Source organism: Ahaetulla prasina, chromosome 6 (assembly GCF_028640845.1).
Source record: "Ahaetulla prasina isolate Xishuangbanna chromosome 6, ASM2864084v1, whole genome shotgun sequence".
Classification (NCBI taxonomy): Eukaryota; Metazoa; Chordata; class Lepidosauria; order Squamata; family Colubridae; genus Ahaetulla; species Ahaetulla prasina.
The window spans coordinates 69946354-69971427 of record NC_080544.1 but is presented as its reverse complement, the minus strand read 5'-3'; the positions used below and the strand labels follow the sequence as shown (position 1 = coordinate 69971427).

Here is a 25074-nt window from a genome sequence, read left to right as displayed (position 1 = left end):
ACAACAAATCACGATCAGTAAGATCTAGCTACAGCCCCATCAGGTTTAAGAAGCCTTACTCAGAACGGTATTATAGCCTATCACCTTTATGCCTAGAGATACCTGTACATTTTCAAGAGCTGTTTTATTGGGAGATGCTTGCTCAACATGCAAAGTCACGTTTTGCTTCAGTAGAGCTTACTTAATAAAGCACAGTTGGCTGGCTTCACCACAAAATAAGTCAGGCTTACAGCCTGTATTGGATGAATTCATAGAAGCTAAGCCAAGACCGACGAAACCACCTTGTGGCCGTAGCACCTTAAAGGAACCGCTCTCGGTTTGAGCCAGGCAGCGCTGGACACCCGAGGACCAGCTCGCACAGGACGCCCAAAACAGCTTTCAACCCTCATCGGCCCGGCTTCCTGGTGCCTCCTTAAGAGACAGAAGAAAGGGGCGGGCGAATTCTTTCCAGCTCCTCCTCCTCCTGGCTAATTCACTTGCCTTACAAGGCTATAGCGAGAACGGCTTTTTCCACGGAGGGAATCTTGCGAGCGCTGGGAACTTTCAAGCTTCGTAAAGGCAGAAGGAACAACGACTCGAAGTTTTTTTTTTTTTTAAAGGAAAAATTAGGCGTTTCTGCGGAATTTCAACTACCAAGAATTCTTGGGATCTCTACCCAACCCGGTCCCAGTGGGGAGAATCAAGGAACGCTCCTTTAAGTAAAGCAGAGCACGTAAGGAACCTCCTGCGCTGCAAAACATCACTGCGGCGTGGAAATGCCTTGGGGAGGCACCTCGCTGGGAAACTTCACGGGTGGACGTCGCTGCTGCCTTTTTATTGATTTAGAACAGATTGAGTAAGAGTAACAGCGCCCTGTCAGAACCTTTGTTTATAAACATAGCGGTAGACTTAGCTATGGTTTATCAATTAATTTGATTTTATAGGTTCGCATGGCACAGTGGAACTTAGATAATTTCCCATGGTTCTGGGTTTGCAGAAAAGACAAGTTAATTATACGGTTGGCTCATTTGTGTCACTGTGTGATTGGTGAATACAGCTAAAGCATCAAATCCCTAAGTAGGTTTCTACCTCCCTGTGTCATGTTCCAGGGGGGATTTTCTGTATTTTGGCCAATGCAAGCCCTGTAGAAATCTATATAGGAATCTGTATAGAAATCTGTAATGAATGCTGTTATGCTTATAACTCTCAGTTTAGGTGTACCTGTGTTTGAGGACACTGCTTGGATACTCAGGGTTGTACCTGTTTACCTCAATATTGATTAAAAAATATTTTATCAGTAACGGATTGGCTGGAAATGTTTTGTGTGTCCTGTGAGAAACTTTTATGGTAACTCTTAGTTCCTGCCTTAAATTTTCAAGTCGCACCATTAACAAGATTACCTTCTTGTTAAGATAATATTTAAATAAGGAGTATTTAAGTATGTTAAAACATAAAGTCCGTAGAGATGAAATTCGAGGAATGTTGCATCCTTGCAGAACTGAGAGATAGTGTTGTATGGCCATGTCATTTTATTTTAGATGGAGTTAAAAAATTATACAAAAAGGCTTGGGTGTTTTTTGTGTCCTAAAAGATGACATTGACAGAAAGCCATCTTTGGTGAAGATAATGTCACTATTCCTATTATTTTTCCTTCAGTAACATAATATGACATGCCTATTTCTTTTGATGTCATTGCTCCTGAACATTGGCATTTGCCTGTCCTCCTTTGCAAAAAACAAGATGCTTTCAAATGTTATTTCAATATTCCATTAATTTGTTTTTATAACTGTTGATTTTTAAGAGGGTGTGTGAGTCTGTTTCCAGACTCATGTGCCTTATTCTGTCATTCAAAAGGCACTCTGCAGCTTTTCTGTCTTAATGAATGCATTTCTGGTTTTTCTCTAAGCAAAAGGCAGTTGAAATGCAAAAACATAGGATGGTAACAAAACAAATATATCATTTTTTTGAATCTCTTGTAAAAATTTCATCTTGAAGGCAAATGATAAAAGTCTTGTCCAGAAACACCCTTCAGAAAATTAAGTTTATAAAAATGTGTGTTTGCATCTCCCATTGGTTTTGCAGAGATCTTGAAGTCTGCCATGTGATTTGTATTCAAAAGAGTTTACTTCCATATTGTCAAGTGCTGGTAAAATTGCAACTATGTAAACATTTATCTGTATGTAAGCTCCACAGAAAAACAACTTAATTTGATTCAGCCTTCCTTGATCTGGTTCCTTACTTATGTTGGTTTGGAATGCTGGGAGATATAATGCTAATATATCTGGAAGGCATCAAGATAACGCTGCACATTGATTTCAGCATCAACCAGTTTAGCTTTATCAAGAAGCTACCATGAACAGCTATTGATTATAGTTGGGTAATTTCTTCTTGTTCACTTGTCAATCAGGAAACTCCAACAAACATCTTGACTGAAAATTGTAGCGAAGCAGTATCCCGCGAACACGTTCTCTAGGTATAGATTCCTCTCCAGGTGTCCCACCAATGAAATCCTGACTCTCCCCAGCATGTTTGAAGATTGGTGATAGAATGGAAGTCCTCCGTCGTTCTTCTGTCTTTGCTGCAGAGGTGATGGAAGTGTTTGACCGGACTCCCACTGACAAGGAGCTTGTATCTCAAGCCAAGGTGCTTTGCAGGGACTACATTCACTCCAGGCTCATTCGGGCTGGAATTGGCTGGAATAAGCCTGAGCACAGCTCACCTGTTCCAGTTGGCAAGTTAGCAGAAGTGTCCAGCATACTTTTAAGGTTGGGTAAGTGCAAAAATGGGCAAAAGATACAACTGGCTAGTTACATTACAATGGCGTAATGCTTGTGATATCACTGCTCTTTTCACCAACAGTTACTTGTAATCTTATTCATCCCCCATGTCGAAATCATCTAACAATTTGTTGCCTCTGGCTCTTTCTGTCTCAGACTGTCTCTTCTTCTCAGGGTCCAAATTGGCAAAATCTATCCCACTCTCCCCTGCATTCAGTGAAAAGAGAGACAAAGGCTTGTTAATATTTGCCTGTATTTTTGGCACCCTTCCTGTTTTCTCACCATGGAAAACATGTTTAGCCGATATGTAGTGCTAGATGGCCAAGGGCTCCATTTCTTAGTACTTTATCCATCATGTATATATGTTAATATTTGAAGAAGTACTTAAAAACAGGCTGCTCTTCAATTATGGAAGAGGGAGAAAAGAAATGGCAGGCAACATGTTTTTTAGAACTTGGCATGTATGTCTGCTTGGGGAGCAAAGGTGTAATTAATATATAAATAAAGCAAGCTTCCGCCGTGCTTCAAAAATTATTTGACTAAAGGCAACACAAGGGAAACATATGAATGTGTGTTTATATAATTATAATCATACATTTATTATATTATGTACTATATATAAATATATGTTACAATTATTACTATACACACACACACACACACACACATATATATATATACACATGCACACATTGAGTGTATATGTATATATATGTGTGTGTGTATGTATATATATATATATATATATATATATATATATATATATATATATATATATATATTTATATATATATAAAATAACCTACATTTATATATAGTGTATATTTTAATATAATAAATATATAATAAGCATATAATTACAATTAAATGGTGGGATACCTGATTTAGGAATATAAGAGATTTTATATAAATATAATTCTCTTGTATTCCTAAATCAGGTATTCCACCATTTAGGTCCTTTAAAATTATTTGTTACTGGCTACAAGGAATGTATAATATAAAATTCTTCCTGCGTGAAATTCTCATCGTTCTCTGTGCATTCAGAGGTTTGTCTTGTAAAATAGAGCTTCAACCTTATTTATTTTCAATACTGCAATTTATATGGTGCTTGGATCTGAAAAGGCTCTTATGAGATCAACTAAGCTCCAAAACAGCCCACCTACATTGTCTCGAGAATGATATTGAGTAGAAATACATATTTTGACACCATTGTCATATCAGAGGTATCCCTTCAGCAGCTACGTTTTCTGAACTTCCCTGTCAAACTGGAGGTGGCCCACGGGCTGGATGCATCACATGCAGGCCATGCCCACCCCAGCTCTGCGAATGGGAAAAATGTTGCAAAATGTCACGTGACTGCAATGTAATGCCACAAGTTTGACACCCGTGCTGTAATAGATCAAGCTTGCATCTGTTCTTGCCAAGAGCAAACTAACTTCCAGTTCTCCTTGAACTAAACTGCAATAAGCATCACATATGCTGTTAAAATAGATATATCTCACTATAGCATACAGGCGATCTGCTTTCATTTGGTCTGAGTTTGTGAGCCCATTTTGTTGTGCAGCATCAGCCTTCCTACACCTTTATTTTTTATAATTTATTGAAAACAAAGGTAAAGTCTGTTCCTCACGCTCTCAGTCTGGCTTGGGCTGTGCCAGGACTAGCCCTAGATTAGCCAGGAGTAAGAGATGGCTTCTAGGGTTTCAGGTGTCATGCCAGAACAATATTTTCCTAATTGTTTGCGTGGATGAAGAGGGAGGTGTACGTGCTGGATTTTATGCATTGAGTTTCAAAAGAGCTTTGATGATGTTCTTTATTCCCAGACTAAGATGGTTATTATGCATATTAGATTTCATAACAAGACAACAATTTGGTTAGAGGAGTTTTAGACTTTATTTTTTGAGCTGAGTTTGGAATTTTCTGTTTTTGTGGACACTTATTAGTCAGTACCTAGAGAAGCCACTTTACTTTCTTCTACAAAGATTATTTGAAGGGGAACAAAAACTATTTCTGGTTTCTTTATTGTTTGTCCAGATTTTTTTCCTTTGACATTAAACATCAATACTGCTAATGATGTACACAAGGAGGCCAAATAGCCTTTCTCAGCATGATTATTTATTTATTATCCTACCTCACATTAGTGACCTTTATTAGTTACAATATCCCCCCAAAAAAGTGGTCAAAGGATGAAAGCAATTTATAATAAAAATTGCGAAAACAAAATGACAGAGAAAAATAACAAGAGGCATTGGTGATACTATTGAGAAGTCCTTTTTTTAATCCGGCTAAGTTGGTAGCTGCCACCGTATTCTTTGGTACCAAACTCCAAAATTTAATCAATGATATCTTCAGTTTGGAACATCAGTTTTAAAAGTTGAACATGCAGTAACATCTCTGTACAGTTGATTGTCATTGTCCACTGTTTTTAAACTCTATCCTCCAGGATGAAAGTTATAGCATAAAAGGTCAGCGAGCTTGATATGTCATTTTTAGTCCACCTTGGTGCTACTAGAAATTTAATTTTTTTCTACAATATCCTTTCCAGCAGATTTTGTGTTTTGGGGGAGAGGGTGAATTAATTTCCTTTCTTTCTTGATGTTGATCCTTCCATCTATTTTCTTAATCTAATTGTCCTGATATTTTTTCTTGAATTTTGTGCCCCTTCATTTAATTGATACACAGAAATATCAAGCTTGCCTTCCATTGATTATGTTGGTGTTAAATATTTAAATAAGTGGGAGATGTTGGTACAAGACCTGAAGGTATCTACTTGATAATCATCCTGGCTATTAAATCCAGTTAAGACTGGAGTAAAATGTACAATATGCTAAATTAGGATTAGCATTAAATGAAATTAAATTCACAGTGAAATACATATACTACTGAACCCCCTGTTCAGTAAGTCTAACCTGCTGTAGCTTTAATGCTGTTTCTCAAACTTGGCAACTTTAAGATGAGTGGATTTCAACTCCCAGAATTCCAGTTCTTCTGAAAATTGAACTCCAACCATCTTAAAATTGCCAAGATTGAGAAGCACTACTTTAATGAAAATAACTGGGAATTGCATGGTGGACAAAAAAAGTATGATTACTATTTTCCTGTTGCAATTACTTCAATAGACTTGTTGCTGATTTAATATTTTTGAATTGTTTTTAGGCAATTATTTAGAAATATTTCAGGACTAAAACTTTGGCAGATACTGTAAATAATGTAGATGAGAGTAGGCCCAAACATTTTTCCTGAGTGAACTTGTGATAAAAAAGTTGTGCTTGCATGACGTATTCATTAAACTTAGTTAATGGGGGAAAAATATAAAATTTTGGGATCATCCAGTTTGTGATTCAACACATCATGCAAATCCAGTCATCAAAATGTTCCAGTACAGATTTCAGGAAGGAAAGCTCAATCTATCTTGAGTGAAAATCTCAGTGCCTGCTAGATATTTTTTCAGCCTATACTCCCCTCTGTTATAGCCACTACTACTTCCCAGATCAGATAATGACCACAACTACTAACAATTTATAGCAGGGGTGGTATCCAACCTTGGCAACTTTATGACTTGTGGATTTAAACTACCAGAATTCCCCAGCCAGCATGAATTGAAATCTACAAGTCTTAAAGTTGCCACGGTTGGACACCCCTGATTTATAGTCTTTTAAAACTATCTCAGTTAGCGGTCATTGTTATAATAAATTACAGTGAAATCACAGGGTTTCCCAAAGTCTTTCCTTTTATTTATTCCAGAATGTCTTATCATTCAGCTTCACTGGATAATTTGTAACATATGTCACTTCCTTTAAAAAAAACACACATTAAAAATCCAGAAATACTGTAATTTTCCTTATAAAGGCACTGATCAAGCGCTTTCATTGATTTAGTTTCCCTTTCTTGACATTGATAAAAAGTATTCTTAATAATGATTATACTTAATAGTCCAGATTTGGGTGCATCACAGTTTTGCTAAAGGATTACGGTAGTTTTCTTTGCTTTCCTACTTCCCTAACATGGAATATTCCCTCACCTGGTCATTTTCTTCTGAACTGTATTGATGAATGTATGATATTGGGTTCCCTCTATGGTCCGACAAGGCAATCGGTGTGCATGCTGAGATACATTCTTTAGCACCTATCAAATTCCATATCCTACCTATTTTTTAAATTTTATTAAAATAATGCATTGGAACCTGGTATGCTGCAAAGCAAAATGTTGCTTCTGGTAGAATCTGCATTTCCAAAAATGCCTGTAAGTCAAAAATACATCCTAGAGGCATTCTTATAAATTTAATTAAGAGGAGACTGCAGCACAGTGCTGTGTTTTTGATTTTGATCTGTGTGGAACTTCCACACCTGATTGTCACAGCAGATGTCACAAATCATTTTGGAAGAATTACTATTACTATACATTCACTATTCCAAATGAGCTCAAACATCTAGGGAAGCCTGATCTATCCATTATGACCTCAGATTCTCTTAGTCACCAGCTGTCAGCTCAGACTCCATCAGTATATGAGTGAATTTAGGGATGGGTGGGTAGAAGGGAGTATGCAATCCTTGTATACTTGCACGGCAGAGTACTTGCTGATTTGTTCCCACACCTTGGAAATTAGCTTTTTGGAGTTCTCGGCATTGTCTTTTTGTAACTGTTTACCTTCTAAAATTATGTGTGAAGGACCACCAGCAGGAGATTGGTGCTAAGATACATTCACGTTCATGAAAAAGTGAGTGGTGCAGATGCGTAAATATTTTAAATCTTTGTGTAGTGACATAGGCAGTCTGCCATAATTAGACGGCCTTCTCCCAAGCAAAATAATCAGCTTATATGACAGAAAATAGCTTTCCCTTAGGAGCTTCAGTTATATCTCATCCAAATGTGATTTTATTTTTCTCAGAAGCTGCCATCCTTGATTTCCTGCCTTTTTTCTTTTGCTTTATCTCATGAAGGAGTTTTACACACTCTGGGCAGAAAGTTCCTATTCTCAGAAGGTTTCTTATCAGGCTGTGCATGTATATGCCATGTTTCCTTTCTCTCTTTTTTATCAGATTACATGGAACAGTTTAGCCCTTCAGAGGGTCAAATGTTACAGCTTTCTGCCAAATATTTCAGAAGTTGGTTTAAATGAGATTTCCAAATGATTGTGTAAGTAACACATAAAACAAAAGAGAGGAATGGAGGGAGAAATGGCTTTCATATAGAGAGCTATTTTATTACTTTTAAAAAAAACCATTTAAGCCATTCTTCAAATATAAAACTCCCAGGATGCTATTCACTATATAAGATAAATGAAATATAATATTAGTAGGTTTTCAAAAAAGAAAGTATAAGTCTTTTCAACCAGCAGTTTAATTTATTCCATAAGTATACTATCTTTTTGTTTAACTGAGAAGTTAAAGCAGCTGGCAACAATTAAAATATAGAATACTAAAAGCTAGAAGAACTAATACTAAAATTAATTAATAATGAATTATCTTGGGGAAAAATACAAAATCTTAATAGAATTGAGTGATTCTTGGTGACTACATAGTCATGTTGTTATAATATTTTTGTCAGCATGTGGAATGGTTTGCTTTTTCTTTCTTCCAATTTCCATATAGAAGACAAGATTTTAAAATTAACTGAAAATGCTGAAAAGAAAATATGGATAAATCTTCCTATTAAGGAATGATGCACAGACACATGAAAGAAGAAATAAATGCATATTTACCATGTTTTCCTAATTATGTTTATGGCAGAACTAGTTAGTGGCTAGTTCAAACTGCTGGTGGAGATATAGGTTCCAAGATAAAGAAATGAGTGGATAGAAAATGGCAAAAATGTTTGTACAATGGGAACAGATAGGTGCGGAATACAATAGGGTCTCATCCAGCAAATCTAACATTTAAGTGTATTTTTTATACACTGATTAGTAGTGGCTATTGAATGCTGTTAATTAGATTATTTTCTGGTTGTACTACAGTAGTGGCTGTCAGGATCTGAGCTTCTGATAAAATTAGTTTGCTTCATGCAAAACAACAACTCTATGCCTACTGAAAGTGCGCTTGCAAAACGTCTGGAGACGTTTGTGGAATTGATGGAGCTGGAGACTTATCCTCGGCAATTCTCTTTTTGCAAGATAACAAGCATCCCTGGCTACTTTCGAACCTCCTTGTCCTCACTCCAATTTTTAAAAAATATTTGATGATGTTGGGAAAGTTGATATTGGATATGGCCTTTTCTGGATGAGATAATCTTTCTATTATGCTTCTGTGGGAAGGATATACTGAGATTCAAGGAGAGGCTGCCAAGCTAGGAAAGAACCCAAGAAATAAATACGGTTCCTGATTTTAGCACCTCATGTCTGCCGTAGTGTGAAATAACTGGTGACACAATAGTCTGTCTGATGAATGTTTCACGGCTTCAGGCAAGCCATAAGCTTTTATCATGTTCCAACCATGGAAATCCTTTTTTGTTTTGCTTGAGATGAGGTTGACAGATTGCTTTAATGGGATACACCCTTTTTTTCAACAATAAAAGTTAATCCTCATCTTGTCTGGGGTCCAATGGGGAAGATTATCACATTTTTCTAGCCATATATAAACAAAACAATAGCATATTTCTAAAGATTTTGGGGACAAGTCTGAACAAAATATTATTTTAAAAATTTGAATCCAGAACGGCTTCAAAGATGATTAAAAACAAAAACATAAGCAAGAAAATCTGGTAAATCATAACCATACAACTGAATAGTAAAAAATATACCAGACAAGCATATAAGGTTAAAGTACCGTCCCCCATCCGGTTGCTCTTAATCCTTTTTTTAAATAGAATCTACTGAATCACATGAAATCAGGATTATGACATAGATTATATTGTCTTTTGCTATCCACGCTAGCATAAGCGCAGAAGGGCACTTTGCCATTTTTCCAATAGAGGAAAAAAAATTATGCCATTTGAATTTAAAATAGCAGCCTCATCTTAAGAACTAGCATGTTTTTCTCTTTCAGCTTGATAATCCTTTTGTTGTGTTGGGAGTAAGAAACATCAGAATTCCCAGCAGAGAGGCCAGTTGAAGGAAGGGCGGCCTCCCTGATCTTTTAGAAAATGGTCAACAGCCCTTTTTTGTTACATCTTTTTATTTATTAGTTTATAATATAAAACATAAAAGAAAATAGTGGGAAAATAAGGGAGGGATAAGGGAAGGGAAAAGTGTAGGGCAAAGGGAAAAAAGAAAGAAAAGGTGTTACTTCTCACAAGTACGTGCACAGACAGTATGAAGGCCAGAATACGTGACTCGGATTCATTTCTTTTAGATGTTTTTAGTTGCATGTCCACTTCGAGATGTAAATTCCGCATTAGGGCAAGACCTCTTTAGGTCAACTCAAAGTCACAAAATAATTCTCTGAAGGATCAGAGGGATGAAGAAATAAACAGTGGCTGACTTTCAAGTCCTTGACCTGATAAGATTTGCAGAAACATTTTTAGAGCTATTTTTTTTAAAGTTTATTTACAAACTGTTTGCATTAGAGGAATATGCATTGAATGTATATCTTATGAAGATATATATGAATATGGAATTTCAAAAGAAAAAATAGGCTGAATACTAGCCTTCATAAACATTTGATAATATCACCACTTCCTAGTTCAATGTACTGTTTAGTATGTTAAACAAATCTTAATAAGAGAAATATGTGGTTCTTCAAACTGGATCCATTGGTATGGATGGAGGAAACAGATGGTATCTGACTCCACAACGGGGAGTAGATGCTTGTGAAGCACAGGCTAAGGAGGTCACCCCAGAGTAGGAAACCAAGGCACTCACTGCCAAAAAGCATTGTACAACTGAATCAACTATTTTAATTTGGGTACTAATGTTAGGTGGCATTTCATTAATTTGTATCTCTTCTAGGTTGGCTACATGTCTATCACACTATATCTAGATAGAAGTCAAATCATGAAAATGACTGCCAGATAATTTAGATGTGCTCATTTCTAGAGGATGTATTGCATTTCTAAAGCATAGATTACTGGTCTCCTGTTTTGTCCTTTGATATTCTCATTAAGACTTTATTCTCAGGGCTATCAAGGGAAATCCATCTGCCAAGCGAAGTCCATCAGATAATAATGAGAGGTGTAGTGTTTCTACTAATGGCACACTTATCTGTGGCACACATATCTGTGGCACACTATCCTTCCTAGTTACAACTGGGCAGAGTCCTGTCTCTGCTGAAAATTAGGTACTCCCACTGATGGTATTACCTATTTGGGTAATGAAACTTCTGCAAGCAAACAGTGAGACTCAGAAAGCACCAGCAACTCCTATTGTTGTGTTTTTTCCCCTTTAAATATAGTTAACATCAGAGGTGGTATTCAGCAGGTACTAACCAGTTCTGGAAAACCGGTAGCGGAAATTTTGAGTAGTTTGGAGAACCAGTAAATACCACCTCTGACTGGCCCCATCCCCATCTATTGTCAGCCTCCCAAGTCCCCAGCTGATTGGGAGGAAATAGGGATTTTGCAGTAACCTTCCCCTGGAATGGGGAGGGAATGGAGATTTTACAGTATCCTTCCCCTGCCACGTCCACCAAGCCATGCCATGCCCACCAAGCCATGCCATGCCCACCAAACCACCCCCACAGTAAAAAATAGTAAAACATTTTGAATCTCAAGTCTCAATGAAAAGTATGCATTTATTTATTTAAAAGATTTGCTTGGGTGCCCATTTTAGAACCATAATTCTGTGTGGCTCCTAACCATTATACAAAGCCAACATCGTAAAAAAAATAAAGGCAAAAAAAGCAATAGAAAGAGAAACAAAGAGATCGGATGCCACAACAGACTCCCTTCAATGGAGCCAAGAGCGCTCTATTCAGGATCCCAGCATTTTAGCTACTCTGTAAGAACATGTTATTAGCTTTATGATTTCATCCTATAATTTTATTGATTTTTTGTGGATTTGCATCCTGTTTGAATATCTTAACTGAAAGTAGGATTCAGATAGTTTAATAAATATGTTTTGCATATTTGTGTTTCTTTTTTTTAGGGGATGAACTGGAGTATATCAGGCCCAATCTTTATCGAAACATAGCACGGCAGCTAAACATCTCTCTCCATTCAGAAACTGTGGTGACGGATGCATTCTTGGCTGTGGCCACTCAAATCTTTTCATCAGGTGATGTATTAAAATGCAAACTATGGGCAGAGAAAAGAGAAACTAGAGAAGCCAACGTGTGTAGAGCATAGCAGTTGCTGGTCAGTGGAGTGAGTGGAGGCCACAAGGCAAAGAATGCCACTAGCATAAGCAAAGAGCCAATGGATGTTGTATTAAACATACGTTGTAAGACAAATGCACATTTTTCTTGAGGAAAGAAATATTTTAGCCTCTCCCTGTTTTCTGTCTTCCAGCAAGGAAGCCTCTTTAATGTCAAGTGCTTATTTTTATACGTTCTTGGCAACTGCTATGTTTGCTACAGACAGTTCTGTTTTTCTCCTCTCTTTGGTTTGTGAGATTGTATATGCTCCCCCGGGCTGCAGAATGAGCTTCATTTTACTCTGTTTCTCAAGTAACAAAGCGGTAAGAAAAGGTCTAGATGGAAAATCAAGGAGTATCAATATTTGAGCTTCTTGTCTTTATTTCAGAGACTGGTGGTGATATTTATGATTTTGCCCCTCCCCCTTTTCCTAATATCTATCACAACACTGTGAAATAGGCTAAGTTTTTGTGTCACTTTGGAGCCAGTTTAAGACCTGATTTGTTGCATTTCATTGAGTGTTTTTAACAGTGAGGTTGATTTTTTTTCCCTAGCTCTGCATCAATTTATTTGAAATCAGAACAAAGCTAGTCTTGAAATGATAATATAGCCCTGCAAAGTAGTGTATATAATTTCTCACTGGAATGGAGTGGATTTATTCAGCTTCCAGTTCCTAGGCATGCTGTTCCTTACCATAAAAATTTGGTGTTGGCTAACTGAAGATTATCTGTGAGAGTTTATCTCCTCACACGGACAGTAGTGATTGCAAAGTGGCTGATAAGTTGTTCTTCATGTTCAGAGCTATTTCAGAGACTAACAGAAGGAAATACTTTTTTATAAGCACATGGTTATTGCAAAACTGTGTTATGATAGCCAGTTGGCTAAATGTCCAGTCTTCTTCTGAACAAGTCTGGACATTTTCACTGAGAATCAGACTTATCAGTGATTCTTGTTTACTACCTTCTGAATTATAGGCAGCATGTCTTAAATTCTTGTTGCTGAAAGCAACAGTGGAACGGACACTCCATCTTCAGTCTAGGTTGAGAACTTATCAATACATCCAGCTGGCCACTCTGTGCCAGACAAAAACCACAAAGTTTCTATGTTAGAACAAGATTAATGCAACAAAGTACCATGTGGCTTAGCATATTGCATGAATGCTAGAAGGGATAGTTCAGCATTGCCCATGAGTCTGATGAATTTGAAACTGGGCTTCCCGGATCCCAATGAAAAACCAACCAAATTGACCATATTGATTTAGCACTGATGAACCTTTCTGTACAAATTTATTTCAGGCTTTCTTGAATCTTTGAACACATATGCAATTTAGAAACTTATCAAAATGTATGTTTATAAAACACAGTTGTTTTGTTCAGATAGGCCATTTTTAAAAGAAACCTAGGAATGGGTTTTAAAAATAATATATTATTTTTTTAGTGTCTCTTTGAAAATAGAATATTTTTTATCTCCTTTTGTCAGGAGGGTTACATTGCATAAGACACAATATCAAGAAAGTGGGAGGTTATGATTGCTGAGGGAGGGAGGTGTTTGAAATTTCTGGGGGAAAAATATTAAAGCTGAAACCCTGTGTATGCTTACTGTATTTAGCTTTGTTGAATGGGGTATGTATGATTTATTCAATTTCTCTAGAATTATGTGACAATATAACAAAGCACTGGCTCTGTTAAAAAATGTAAAAATGGAGAAACAAAATGTCTTGTCTTTCCCAAACAGTGTGCTTAGTATGGTTATTTTCCAAGTACTGTGTTTATTTTCCTTTTGTATTCAGTAGAAAGGGAGGTGAGTATGCCTGCCTTTGGATTTTTGTCATTTGTGCTTACATCCACATGTAATACATACATAAGTGATGCCATCACTTTCTGTCACACAAACACATACAGAAGCACATCTAGTTATTTCACTGTAATCCAGGACTTGTTCTTCATGTTGTAAATGATAGTACTCTTGGGTCTTTGAAAATTGATCTGCCAAGCTATGGTATTAAGTATAAATATAAATGGGGAAGTAGTTATAGCAATAGCTGTTAGACTTAAATACTGCTTCACAGTACTTTACAGCTGTCTCTAAGTGGGTTACAGAGTCAGCATATTGTCCTGGATTACAATCTGAGTCCTCATTTTACTGACCTTGAAAGGATGGAAAGCTGAGTCAACCTTGAGTCAGTGAGAATTGAACTGCCAAACTTCAGTCATCCGACAGTCAGCAGAACTAGTATGCAGTACTGCATTCTAACCACTGCACCATCATGGCTCATGCCAACTAAACCTCAGTACAACACCATCAAGTTGCCTAGCTAATGTGCTGCATACTTTTTAAAAATTAATATAACAATCTACTAAAAGGGCTGAAATGCTAAAATTGTTTCTAAAAACACTTTAAAAAACACCTCTCAATTGAAGATCATCCTCCATGATTGATAATATATTTTTCTCATTTGCCTAATCTCTGAGAATGATAGTAGTAGACAACAAAAATATTTCCTTATTTTCTTTGTTCTTTAACATTGTATTGTTTAGTTGTCACAAGTTAAGTAGCAATTAAAAAAACAAGTGTATCTAAATCCAGAGGTTAAAATATTAGTATAGTCTTTTAATGTCACCTTATTAGTTTCTATTACACACAGACAAAAGTATCCTGCAAATATAGCTTATTAACAAAGGAGAATATTTGTAAGTCAGGGTTGACATGAGTGGTCTTTGGTGCTCTCTGAGCTTGCTCGTTTTCTTGCAACAAAACAAGCAAGCACTAAGGACCCCTAATATAGCTTATAACTGGAAGTAGACATTTTGTGGCTGGATTGTTGTAGATTGTTGTATAACATGAGGAGGCAAGGATATCTGCCAAGGTATGGTCAAAAATGTATCCTGTAGACCAAGGCTCTCAAACTGCTAGCCTGCAGTCTGGATGTGTCACATGCTGGCTACGCCCAATTTAGCAAAGGGGAAAAAAGTCCCTATACATCACGTGACACTGCTAGGACAACATGAGTTTGACACCCCTGCTGTAGACATTCCTGTGAAGAGGCAAACCCAAACAAATCATGTTTAGTCTAAGGTAACTTCAAGGACCCAGTCAAGTCAGGGATGGATCTTTCATACATGTGTTCATTTGAGGAGTCATCTCAATTACTTTAAGAGACCGTTGGAAGAAGTGGAGAAAAACTGCCTTATACAAGACATTGTATAAACTAGTGTGTAATATTCAGTGCTTATTTTAAGGTGAAACAACATATACTCAATTTCTGCTCTTCTTTGTCAAACAATCAATCTCTGCTCTTCTCTGTCAAATAAATAACAAGAAGCAAGGAGTTGACTCCTGAGTCCAGATGAACGACTCCCTAATTGTCAGTTTGGTAGGATGGAGGTGACCTTCCACATCCTCTTTCTATCTGCTAATCTATTTTAATATTCCCTTTATTACTGTGTGCAAAGATGAAAGATAACAGTAATCATTCCAGACTAAGACTGAATGAAACTTATTTTCCATTTTTTTGTACCGAGCCTGCCAATCCCAAAATGATTACCATTTGCCATCACAATGTATTACTAGCTGAATGATTCATGTAAGGTTTATAAAGTATAACAGATATACAGAAGGCAAGGGTTTCTATGCTATTAAAAAGTTCTACTGAAAATAAACCATTGACTATTGACCTCTGTGTAAACTATATCTGTTGAACAGGATCTTTCTGAGATTCAGAATCTTGGAACAGAATTTTCATCATAGACCTCTCCTTGTCATTTTTTTTCTGATTGTGTCTTGTGACGGAAAATAATTTCTCTATTAAAGCAGCTGATGAAGCTATATTTAATTGTAAACCAGTCACCTGTAGTAACATTAGAATTAATAGAAACTTGATAAAACTGTACGCCTTAATATGGAATGAAAACAATTGTGTTTAGTTTTACTTGGAAAAATGTAGGACTCCTGCAAACTATTTTTTCCTGTTTTTTATAAACTATTATGAGCAATGCTTACCCATAATTATAGTGTGTTTTTCCTGACTTAACACACTGAATATGGATAAAAGTTATTTTACTTTGAGCCTAAATTCTATTACCTTCTATCTCTTTTTTCATGATTTAAAAAAATCTGTTAAACTAAATCACTAGAAAGCTTGCATATTGTTAGATCCACTGAATGCATTATCACAACTTTCCTTTATTTGCTTAATGTTAAATAGAGCAAGATAAGAGCTAATTTTTACTTTTGGAATTACTGTAAGAGTGAAGCTGGAGTTAAATGCTATTATGTCCTGATTGCTGTGGCTTCCCATTCCAGGAAACACTTGTCAACCACAATCCTTTCAATGCAGGGGTCTCCAACCTTGGCAACTTTAAGATTTGGGGACATCAACTCCCAGAGTTCCTCTGGGAGTTGAAGTCACCAAGTCTTAAAGTTGCCAAGGTTGGAGACCCCTGTTTCAGTGGGCAGATTCTACTGGATATAAATGCTTTTATATGTATTTGCACACATACATAAAAATACATACATAAAAATAAAAATATGTGTATGAATCAGATGGGCTCTTTGGCAGCTGGAACCCTTGTATTTCAGACATCTGGAAAATTATGAGAATTATGAAACAATGCACTGGTGGATTTATTATTTTTTTTTTCAAAAACCCCAATAGAAAAGTATATAGTTCAGGAAAAATAATACAGGTGGTCCTTAAGTTATGACCACAATTGAGCCCAAAATTAATTTGCTAATTGAGAAATTTGTTAAGTAAGCTTTGCCCCATTTTATGACTTTTCTTGCCCCATTTGTTAAGCACTGCAGTTGTTACATAGTAACACGATTGTGAAGTAAATCTGGTTTCCCCATTGACTTTGCTTGTCAGAAGGTTGCAAAAGGGGATCACATGATCCCAGGACATTGCAACCATCATAAATATGAGCCACTGTCAAGCATCCAAATGTAAATCACATGACCATGGGGGTGCTGTAATGGTCATAAGTGTGGAAAATAGTCATAGTGCTGTTGTAACTTTGAACGGTTACTAAGCAAACTGTTGTAAGTTGCAGACTATCTGGAGTAATAAACAGTATATATTGCTGGTTCAAAGCAACTATATTCTAGATAAGAACTATAACCACTGTGGAATTAGATAACTACAGTACTGATAAAGGTAGCTTTAGAAGAGATTGTAGACCATAAAAGCTATTGATTTTAAATTGAGGACTACTCCTGCTTCTACTCAGTCACCAATCAAAGTGAAGGGATTTTCCTAGAACAAAGCAAGCAACTCTTGATCTGGAAGAAGCCAGAAATTCTCACTTTCAGGAAAACATTGGCAGAAGTCACATTCATAGTAAGTTGGAGGTGAATAGAAAATTACAACATCCATTCCAGTTCTCTCGAACTATGGGTGTCCCCAGGTTTAGTGCCCCACTAAGTTGAGCAAGTTCTGAACTAAAACTTAGATTTCCAGAACATGCTAAGTTAAAATAGTTGACTTATTTGTGGCTTATTATCTTGAGTAATCCTGGACTAAATAAAACATGGCTTGATTATTCAAGGTTAGTAAGTATGTTATCCTTACTATTGTCATTTGCAAGTGGTGAGAAGGTGGTGACATTCAAGCGGAACACATGCTAATTCAGTTTTCTCTCCCTACCCCCCTCTTGTAATAGAGTCCATCACAAGTTTGTTTTGGACTGGAATAGAAAGCTGTGCACTTTGATCATCAAGTGGATAAGTTTATTTGTACAGTGAAAGGAAGTGTCGTTTTGTGAGCTCAGAAACTGACCAGACGCTTATCCACATGGTTTCCTGGAGATTTTCCAGCATCTAGGAGACTAAAGCAAGGGACCAGTTCTCATTTATTTTGTTTTGCTCCATTTGGTATTTACGGTACATAACTCCACTCGACAGATGGCTTCCATCTGTCGACTCTTAAAAAATAATTCAGCAGAATCAGCTGTTTTTCTGCTCTCTCATAGTTTTGCAATAGAGGTTGGTTTTAGAACCAGTTCCTTTGAGCCTGTTCTCCAAGCTGACTTCTTTTTTACAGCTGTTAGGAAGATGCTTATATAAAGAATGACAGTTTCGCCCAGCTGGAATCTGATCTGGTGGCATTTTTTTTAGATGCCATTTGCGACTGCTCCCACTGCCTGCTGTACATGGGAAGGCAAAGTAGCAAGCAATTTATGCCCACTTTATGTAAGCAGGGTTAATGGGAGGGAGAAGATGGAGGCTCTCCCTCTTCCCAGCAATCTTAAGAAGAACAGTGTGTTTTTGTATGTGTGTGTAATTCCCTGGCTGACAACGTTTGTGGCCACTGCGGGTCAGAAATTTTGTATATGCTTCCACTAAGAGGTGCATTTTTTAAAACGATTGAAACACAAATTGTGAATTTCTAGTATAAGCATTAGAATCCAATACTAATTTTATCTCTACAAATAACTCTTTGGGGATAACTGGCTTATATTTTTTTTCTTGCCTACAATTTTTCTTTTTTTTATTAATCATGTTGTAGCTTTATATAATGTGTACATTTAGAAAATAAGAAGCTGCGGCAAAGTTATGCTGACATATTAATCACTGCTTAGACAAAACCCTTTAAAAAGATGTGTAGTTTTTTTTTTTAACCTAACCTAACAATAACAAAAGAAAGTAATAACAATGCAAGAAAAAAGGAAATCAACCAGAAAAATAAGTGAAATTGTGGCAAGAAAAAAAAGAAAGAACAAAGAAAAAATAAATATCAAAACCATTTGTATTTATGATACTCAAGTCTTAAGCAACAAATGAAATCCTGACATGTGGAATTGTCTTGTATTATATATTACATTGTAATTGATAGTCATATGTGAATATTCAGATCAGATATCATTAAATCATCCATTGATTTAGTTTTTGCTCTTAGTTTTTGCTCTAACACATGAAATCAAAATTCTTCATACTTCAGTAGGTTCCTAATTTTCAGAATGTAGAATGCAGAATGCTGAAATACATTTCTATAACATATTTATTTCTTCTTCTTTTTTAATAACATTTCTTGGTTCTGTTCCGTTCTGAGGTACTGATGAAAGTTAATTTTCTGAATTATTGGAGAAATAAGATTGTACCCTAATGCTGTCCTTGGGTGTTAATGTCTATTACATTTTTAAAAAACTATATAAATGATGAAAATAACATTTTTGGCAACCCTCACCTGTGCCTGAAATGCTTTACATTGGGCTGACATTATCTAAAACACTCTTGTGTCCTGTCCTTAGCTCTGGGTTTAGCTCTTTCATATGTAAGACAAAGTTTGTTTGTTTGTTTGTTTATTTATTACTTTTATATACCACCCCTCTCATTGATGAGGCGACACTGTATCTGCTGTACCATGCTTTATATTTGTTAAGAGAATGAATATTAATTGGTGGCATTACATAAAATATATTGTACTGTAAAATCCAAATCAGCTGTTCTCTCATATGTGTGATAAGCAATTTTGTAAATAAATGTTTAAAAGCAAATGGAGATGGTAGAAGGGGGTGAGAATGGAGATTGGGCTGTCCCTTGATAACTTTAACTCTTCTCTATATCAGAATCCAGAGTGGCTCTAGCAATTACATTCGATCCAGATTTCTTATTGGAGCAAGCACACAAGAGGAGAGAGCAAGCTAGATCTGATCCAAAGCAGGATATTATATACATTCATGTACATATTTATAAATTATTCCCATAATTGTGTGAATGGCATCACATCTAATTGAAATCTTTAAGAATTGTTCTTATCCAACGGTAGCTATTCAGTCAATGCCTATCCCTGGGGAGTAATTACAAAATAGGCAAACGTTAATGTTCCAATTGGACAAGTAACACTGCACAACAGTTGCTCCATATACTGTCTGTAGCCTGGGTCAGACAATGTGAAAATAAACTATGTGTACACATAATTTTGTATAGAATCTGGCTGAACACCTCTCCAGCTGAACTGTCTGGTATGTGATGATAGTGGGGTGATGGGAAAGAACAATACCAAATGCAAAAATACTTGCCTGAAGAGGCTTACCTAAACACACAGGTTATAACTACTAACTTCACCATTTTCCTGCCAGCTCTGTGCCAACTATGTTTGATTTTTTCTCTCTTGCTGTAGGAATAACATGGGGTAAAATTGCATCTCTCTATGCTGTGGCAGCAGGCCTTGCTGTGGACTGTGTGAGACATGCCCAGCCAGCCATGGTCCATACCATCGTGGACTGTTTGGGAGAGTTTGTGCGCAAGACATTGGTGACATGGATGAAGAGGAGAGGAGGCTGGGTAAGTGTAACTGTAGAGTTACACCTTCCTTGAAAGCATGAGAGGATAAGCCATGGGACTGTTACTGGCAGGAATCAAATTAGATGGGTATTTCACAAGAGGACAAAGTTCTCCTTCAATAAAACTTTGTCAGGCCTTCTTGCCATCCTTGGTCTGAATTCAGACTGTATTAGTTTCTCCGTGTAGCTTTGAATCTGATCCATTGGAACTGTGGCTGCCTTTTTTCTCAAGTTTTTAGCCTCATTTCATTTGCTTAATTTGCTACTGCTGACTTGTGATAATCGTTTATAGGAATTTGTGCTTTTAAGAGAGCTAAGTAATGACACAATAGGAAATCTTGGCCAGTTATTAGTCATTTGATGTGTGTATATATGTATTCAGGGGCACCTTTTTTACAGATACTTTGTAGCTTGGAAAATATCCCTGCCCCTTGTTTGTTAACTGCCATTTTCAGTGGCTAGGCAATAGTATAATGCTGCACATGGAGATAGAGCTGATTAGGTACAGTCTTATACAAGTAGTCCTCGACTTACAACCACAATTGAGCCCAAAATTTCTGTTCCTAAGTGAAACATTTGTTAAGTGAGTTTGTCCCATTTTACGACTTTTCTTGCCAGTTTTTAAATGAATCACTGTAGTTGTTAAATTAGTTAGACTGTTGTTAAGTGAATCTGGCTTCTCCATTGACTCTTGCTTGTCAGGTCACAAAAGGAGATCACATGACCCTGGGACACTGCAACCATCATAAATATGAATCAATTGCCAAGCCTCTGAATTTTGATCACGTGGCCGTGGGGATGCTACCATGGCCGTAAGTGTGAAAACTGGTCATAAGTCACTTTTCTCAGTAGTGTTGAAACGTTGAACGGTCACTAAATGAACTGTTGTAAGTCAAGGACTATCTGTACAGGTACAGGTAATCCTCAGATTATAACCATTCAGTCAACAACCATTCAAAGTTCCGAAGGCACTGAACAAGCAGTGTTTGGGTCATCACAATATTCCTACTGTTACATGGCCACAATTTCTGATGTTCTCTGCTAGTTTCCCACCAGCAAAGTCAATGGAAAAGCCATCATGACATCAGAAGCACTCATGCTTTTGCTGCCGTTTCTTCCACCTATGCTCCCCTAGTGCCTGTCCATGCCACCACCATCCTGAAAATTTAAATCTCTGAGATAGTATTCAGAAGTGGATTGAGAAAAGTTCAAGGTTTCCAACAGGAGATTTATTCAAGTTTTCCAGATCAATGGAAATGTTTTAGTGATTTTGATAAATCCTTCACCAGTAATCTGATGTTAGTATTCAGTCTATAACTTATGCAAAAATGCTGATTATCCTTTTCTTTTCCACCACAGGCAGACATAACAAAATGTGTAGTGAATACTGATCCCAACCTCCGCTCCCATTGGCTTGTGGCTGCCATTTGTAATTTTGGCCACTTTTTGAAGGCCATCTTTTTTGTGCTCTTGCCAGAAAGATGATATCTAGTTATCAAAAGACGTTCCATTTTCTTCTCAGTGACAAAGAGCCACAGTAAAGAAGTAATGAGATGACCTTCCTGCGCAATGGGAAGCCTTTTTTCAGTTCATGTCTTATACCAAGCATCTTTTGTACTTTGAGATTTGCATAGATCTGTTCACAAGGCTGACCAATGAAAGAACTTGCCACTCAGTTTATTGTTTATAAATTGTGTCACATTTTATTGTACTAAAAACACAAGGAAGTTGATTTGGAGTTGTGCAAAGAGGAAAACTGTATCCTAAATGTTTTGTATTTTCCAGTTGTGCTTTTCAGTGTTATTCATTCTGGATTCTAAATTGTTGGTTAATGATTGCTAAATAAAGGGAGGGGTTTCTCCAATATACTGAAATTTAGTTTAAATACCACTTCCTGTCTAAGAAAGTAAACTGGGATTATACATCATATATTGCCAATCTACATATCCATCTTTGTATTTTCACACCCGAGGTACCAAAATATAAGGTCATGTGATATTTTTTTAAAAAAAAGCTTGTTTATGTTGAATAAAAGGATCCAGACATCAACTGCAACAATTTTTAGAATACAGCAAAAAGATACCCTATTTGGAGCATACATTTTAATGTGAGGTGCAACTGCCAGATTACAGTATGTGCTTTGATTGTAATCCTACTGTAGCCCATATATGATCAAGACAGAAGGAAATCAAAACCTGCTTTGATGCCTAAATGCAAATACAGAACTGTGTATACACAATGAAGTGTGTAAACATCTTAAAGATACTCCAACTCATTTTGTTTCTTTCTACTTTGTAACTTACAGTGTGAAAAATGCTGGTAAATGGGAGTGGGATTAGCAATGAAGATTATCCTTGAAATTTGTGAAAAACAGCAAAGCTTCAGGCTTCTGGTGTTAAGCCATTGAAACAGAATTTGAACACTGTGTATAATGAAATGACACCTTGAAGAGGTTGATTTATTGTGACTAAATAAAACACAACAGAGCATGAAGAGCATGTCTTCTGGAACTCTTTGTAATCACTTAATCATAATTCTGCTCTGGGTCAAGTGGTCAGAAGTTGATCTTAGATTTGTGGCATCAGGAATATTTCAAATGGCTATCTAAATGCCTTTCCAAAAAAGGATATATTTGGGGATTTTTCAAGTTTTTTTTCCCGTCTGAAGATTCCATCTGGACCTAGCCCGTTTTTTTAATCTTCCTTCTGCAAGGAAGGAAATGGAATGAAATTTCCAGGAGTGAAAAGTGAGTTCCATTCTGATGAATAGAAAGCAGGACAAGGTCTCGGTTTCCTCTATAGAACTTCTTTCCACCATTCTATGGTTTAAAAAGATTTGTATATGCTGATATGTTTGTTGACCGAGTCCTTATAAAGCCAAAATGATGCAAGGATAAGGAGCAGGCTTGAAAGATCCATCACTAAGAGAAGAAATATATATGTTGGGTGTGGAAAGTAGGAGGACCCTTCAAAACTATATTTAGCATACACTGAAAATACATAACATTGTGGGGGGAAATAGAATATTTCAGCTCCAGAGCAGAATCAGTGTACAATGCTACATTTTGTGAGATCTGTTGCCATAGATACAATCAGAGCCCTAAATAAAAAATATATAAAGATGTGGAAAAACTCTTATGTTTACAGAAGACATACCCCAAGAAAACATGTGCATTAAGTGTTCTTAAATATTATACATATGATCATCAAGCAACATGACAAGAACTATAAGAATTATCCTCTGAGTTAAGGAACGAATGGACAAATATAACAGGGGATCTCTGCCATATTAGATAAAGAGAAGCTGGATTTGTTCAATATGCTTAGTAAAGAGCAAGCAAGTTACACTGTTAACTACCTGCATGTAGCTTTTTAGAGCTTTCATACTTTATATATATAAGGTAACTCTAAATATTAAATATATTCAGACTGGTGGTTATTTAGAGTTTGACTGATGGTAAGTCTAAAATGTTGCATGAGAAAGGGGAGAAAAGTGCCCTGTGCTTACTGAAGTTTCACACAAACATGTCAGGTGAGTATGGCAAATTAAATCAGTATCAATCCAGATTAGCCATGATTACTGAGAATTCCTAAGAAGATTCTGATAATTATTGAATTCCATGACATATATTTAGATGTATGTACTGCCTTACCAACTCATGGTGCTCAAGGTGCCTTTCAACAATACACAAAAATAGCATGAAGATTTCAAACATGGAAAGCATAACATTACATATGTAAACCTTGTAAAAATATGTTAAATCCATTTCAGGGGGCCTGTTCATATTTCAGGAAATGACTGGTTAATAATACATTTAACTGTTTAAAAAAGTCCGAAGTAAAGAGGCCTGTTGGAAGTTTATTCCAAGTTCTGGCTTTATTAAACTGTGGAGTCTGCCAATTCATCTTTTACAAATGGGACTGTCATCAATCTCTCCTTAGTAAATCTCAGATTGTAGATATTATTAGGCAAAATGCTCTCAGATAGCTTGGTTCAGAACTATTTAGAGCTGTGTAAATAAATGCCAACATCTTAAATTAGGGCTGGCAGCTAGTATGCTTCCACAGTAGTAGTAACATGCTCTTGTTTTCAGAGCCAACATCTGTTTCTAGCCATAACCTAGGCATAGCACCAGATGTAAACTCTGAATTTTTATAACATGTACAACTAAGGTCATGTTATTTTCTCTGGCAAAGACAGAGTTGAATGCCAGCCAAATCTGTGCATCTTTCTAAACAAAGATCATATGCATCTCCAGTGATAATTTGACTTCCCAGAGCTTCCCAAATGTAGTCCTAGAGGGAACTGCTAGCACCAGGGTGGGGGGGTGGGGAGGAATCCCACTCCCTGGATTTGCAACCTGCCCAACCAGTGAATTTTTTAACTTCCTGGGTCCATTTGCCCTCATCTGGTTTGTCACCATTTGTAAACACTGATCAAATATAGGCTGCTTTTTCAAAACTATTTTAAAGGTCGTTTAGTTTTTGAATTCGGAAAAGGAAAATTGACTCATCCCAACACTCAAAACTATGAATTCTCTGAAAAGGGAAGTAGAGGTAGGAAAGGACTGATTCAGTTGTTCAGTCTTAAAATAATGGTTCCAGCATCTCCCTTTTATTTAAATTTATGGACAGTATCTTCTGCTTGGGTTATTTTGGGAAATTGGGACTTCCATCCATATGGGCTTCAAGGTAGAAGGGCAAAGGACTAACAAGCCGCATTTGGACATGAACTACAGATTCATCACTGGTTATTTAGCATTAAGCAGGTAGTGGTTCTATTATACTACTATCATAAAGTAATTAACAGATTCGA

The 25074-nt window shown here is 36.6% G+C and overlaps 1 protein-coding gene across 3 annotated transcripts; it reads left to right on the top strand.

Moving 5' to 3' along the window:
- Positions 1 to 495: 495 nt before the first annotated feature.
- On the top strand, positions 496 to 23606 carry BOK (BCL2 family apoptosis regulator BOK). 3 transcript variants are annotated; one of them, XM_058189186.1, is made up of 5 exons: positions 496 to 712; positions 2387 to 2749; positions 11773 to 11901; positions 20097 to 20260; positions 21619 to 23606. In XM_058189186.1, the coding sequence occupies exons 2-5, from the start codon at positions 2527 to 2529 to the stop codon at positions 21742 to 21744; spliced, it is 642 nt and encodes a 213-aa protein (XP_058045169.1). In that variant the 5' UTR covers positions 496 to 712; positions 2387 to 2526; the 3' UTR covers positions 21745 to 23606. The 3 variants fall into 3 exon arrangements, with proteins under 3 accessions (XP_058045169.1, XP_058045170.1, XP_058045171.1); XM_058189187.1 differs by having other exon boundaries at positions 496 to 835; XM_058189188.1 differs by lacking the exon at positions 496 to 712 and adding an exon at positions 846 to 1056.
- The last annotated feature ends 1468 nt before the right edge of the window (positions 23607 to 25074 follow it).

Coding starts and splice junctions, on each gene's coding strand:
- BOK (XM_058189186.1), top strand. CDS start 2,527: ATGGAAGTCCTCCGTCGTTCTTCTGTCTTTGCTGCAGAGGTGATGGAA. Junction 2,750..11,772: donor CAGCATACTTTTAAGGTTGG/GTAAGTGCAAAA, acceptor TCTTTTTTTTAG/GGGATGAACTGGAGTATATC. Junction 11,902..20,096: donor CACTCAAATCTTTTCATCAG/GTGATGTATTAA, acceptor CTCTTGCTGTAG/GAATAACATGGGGTAAAATT.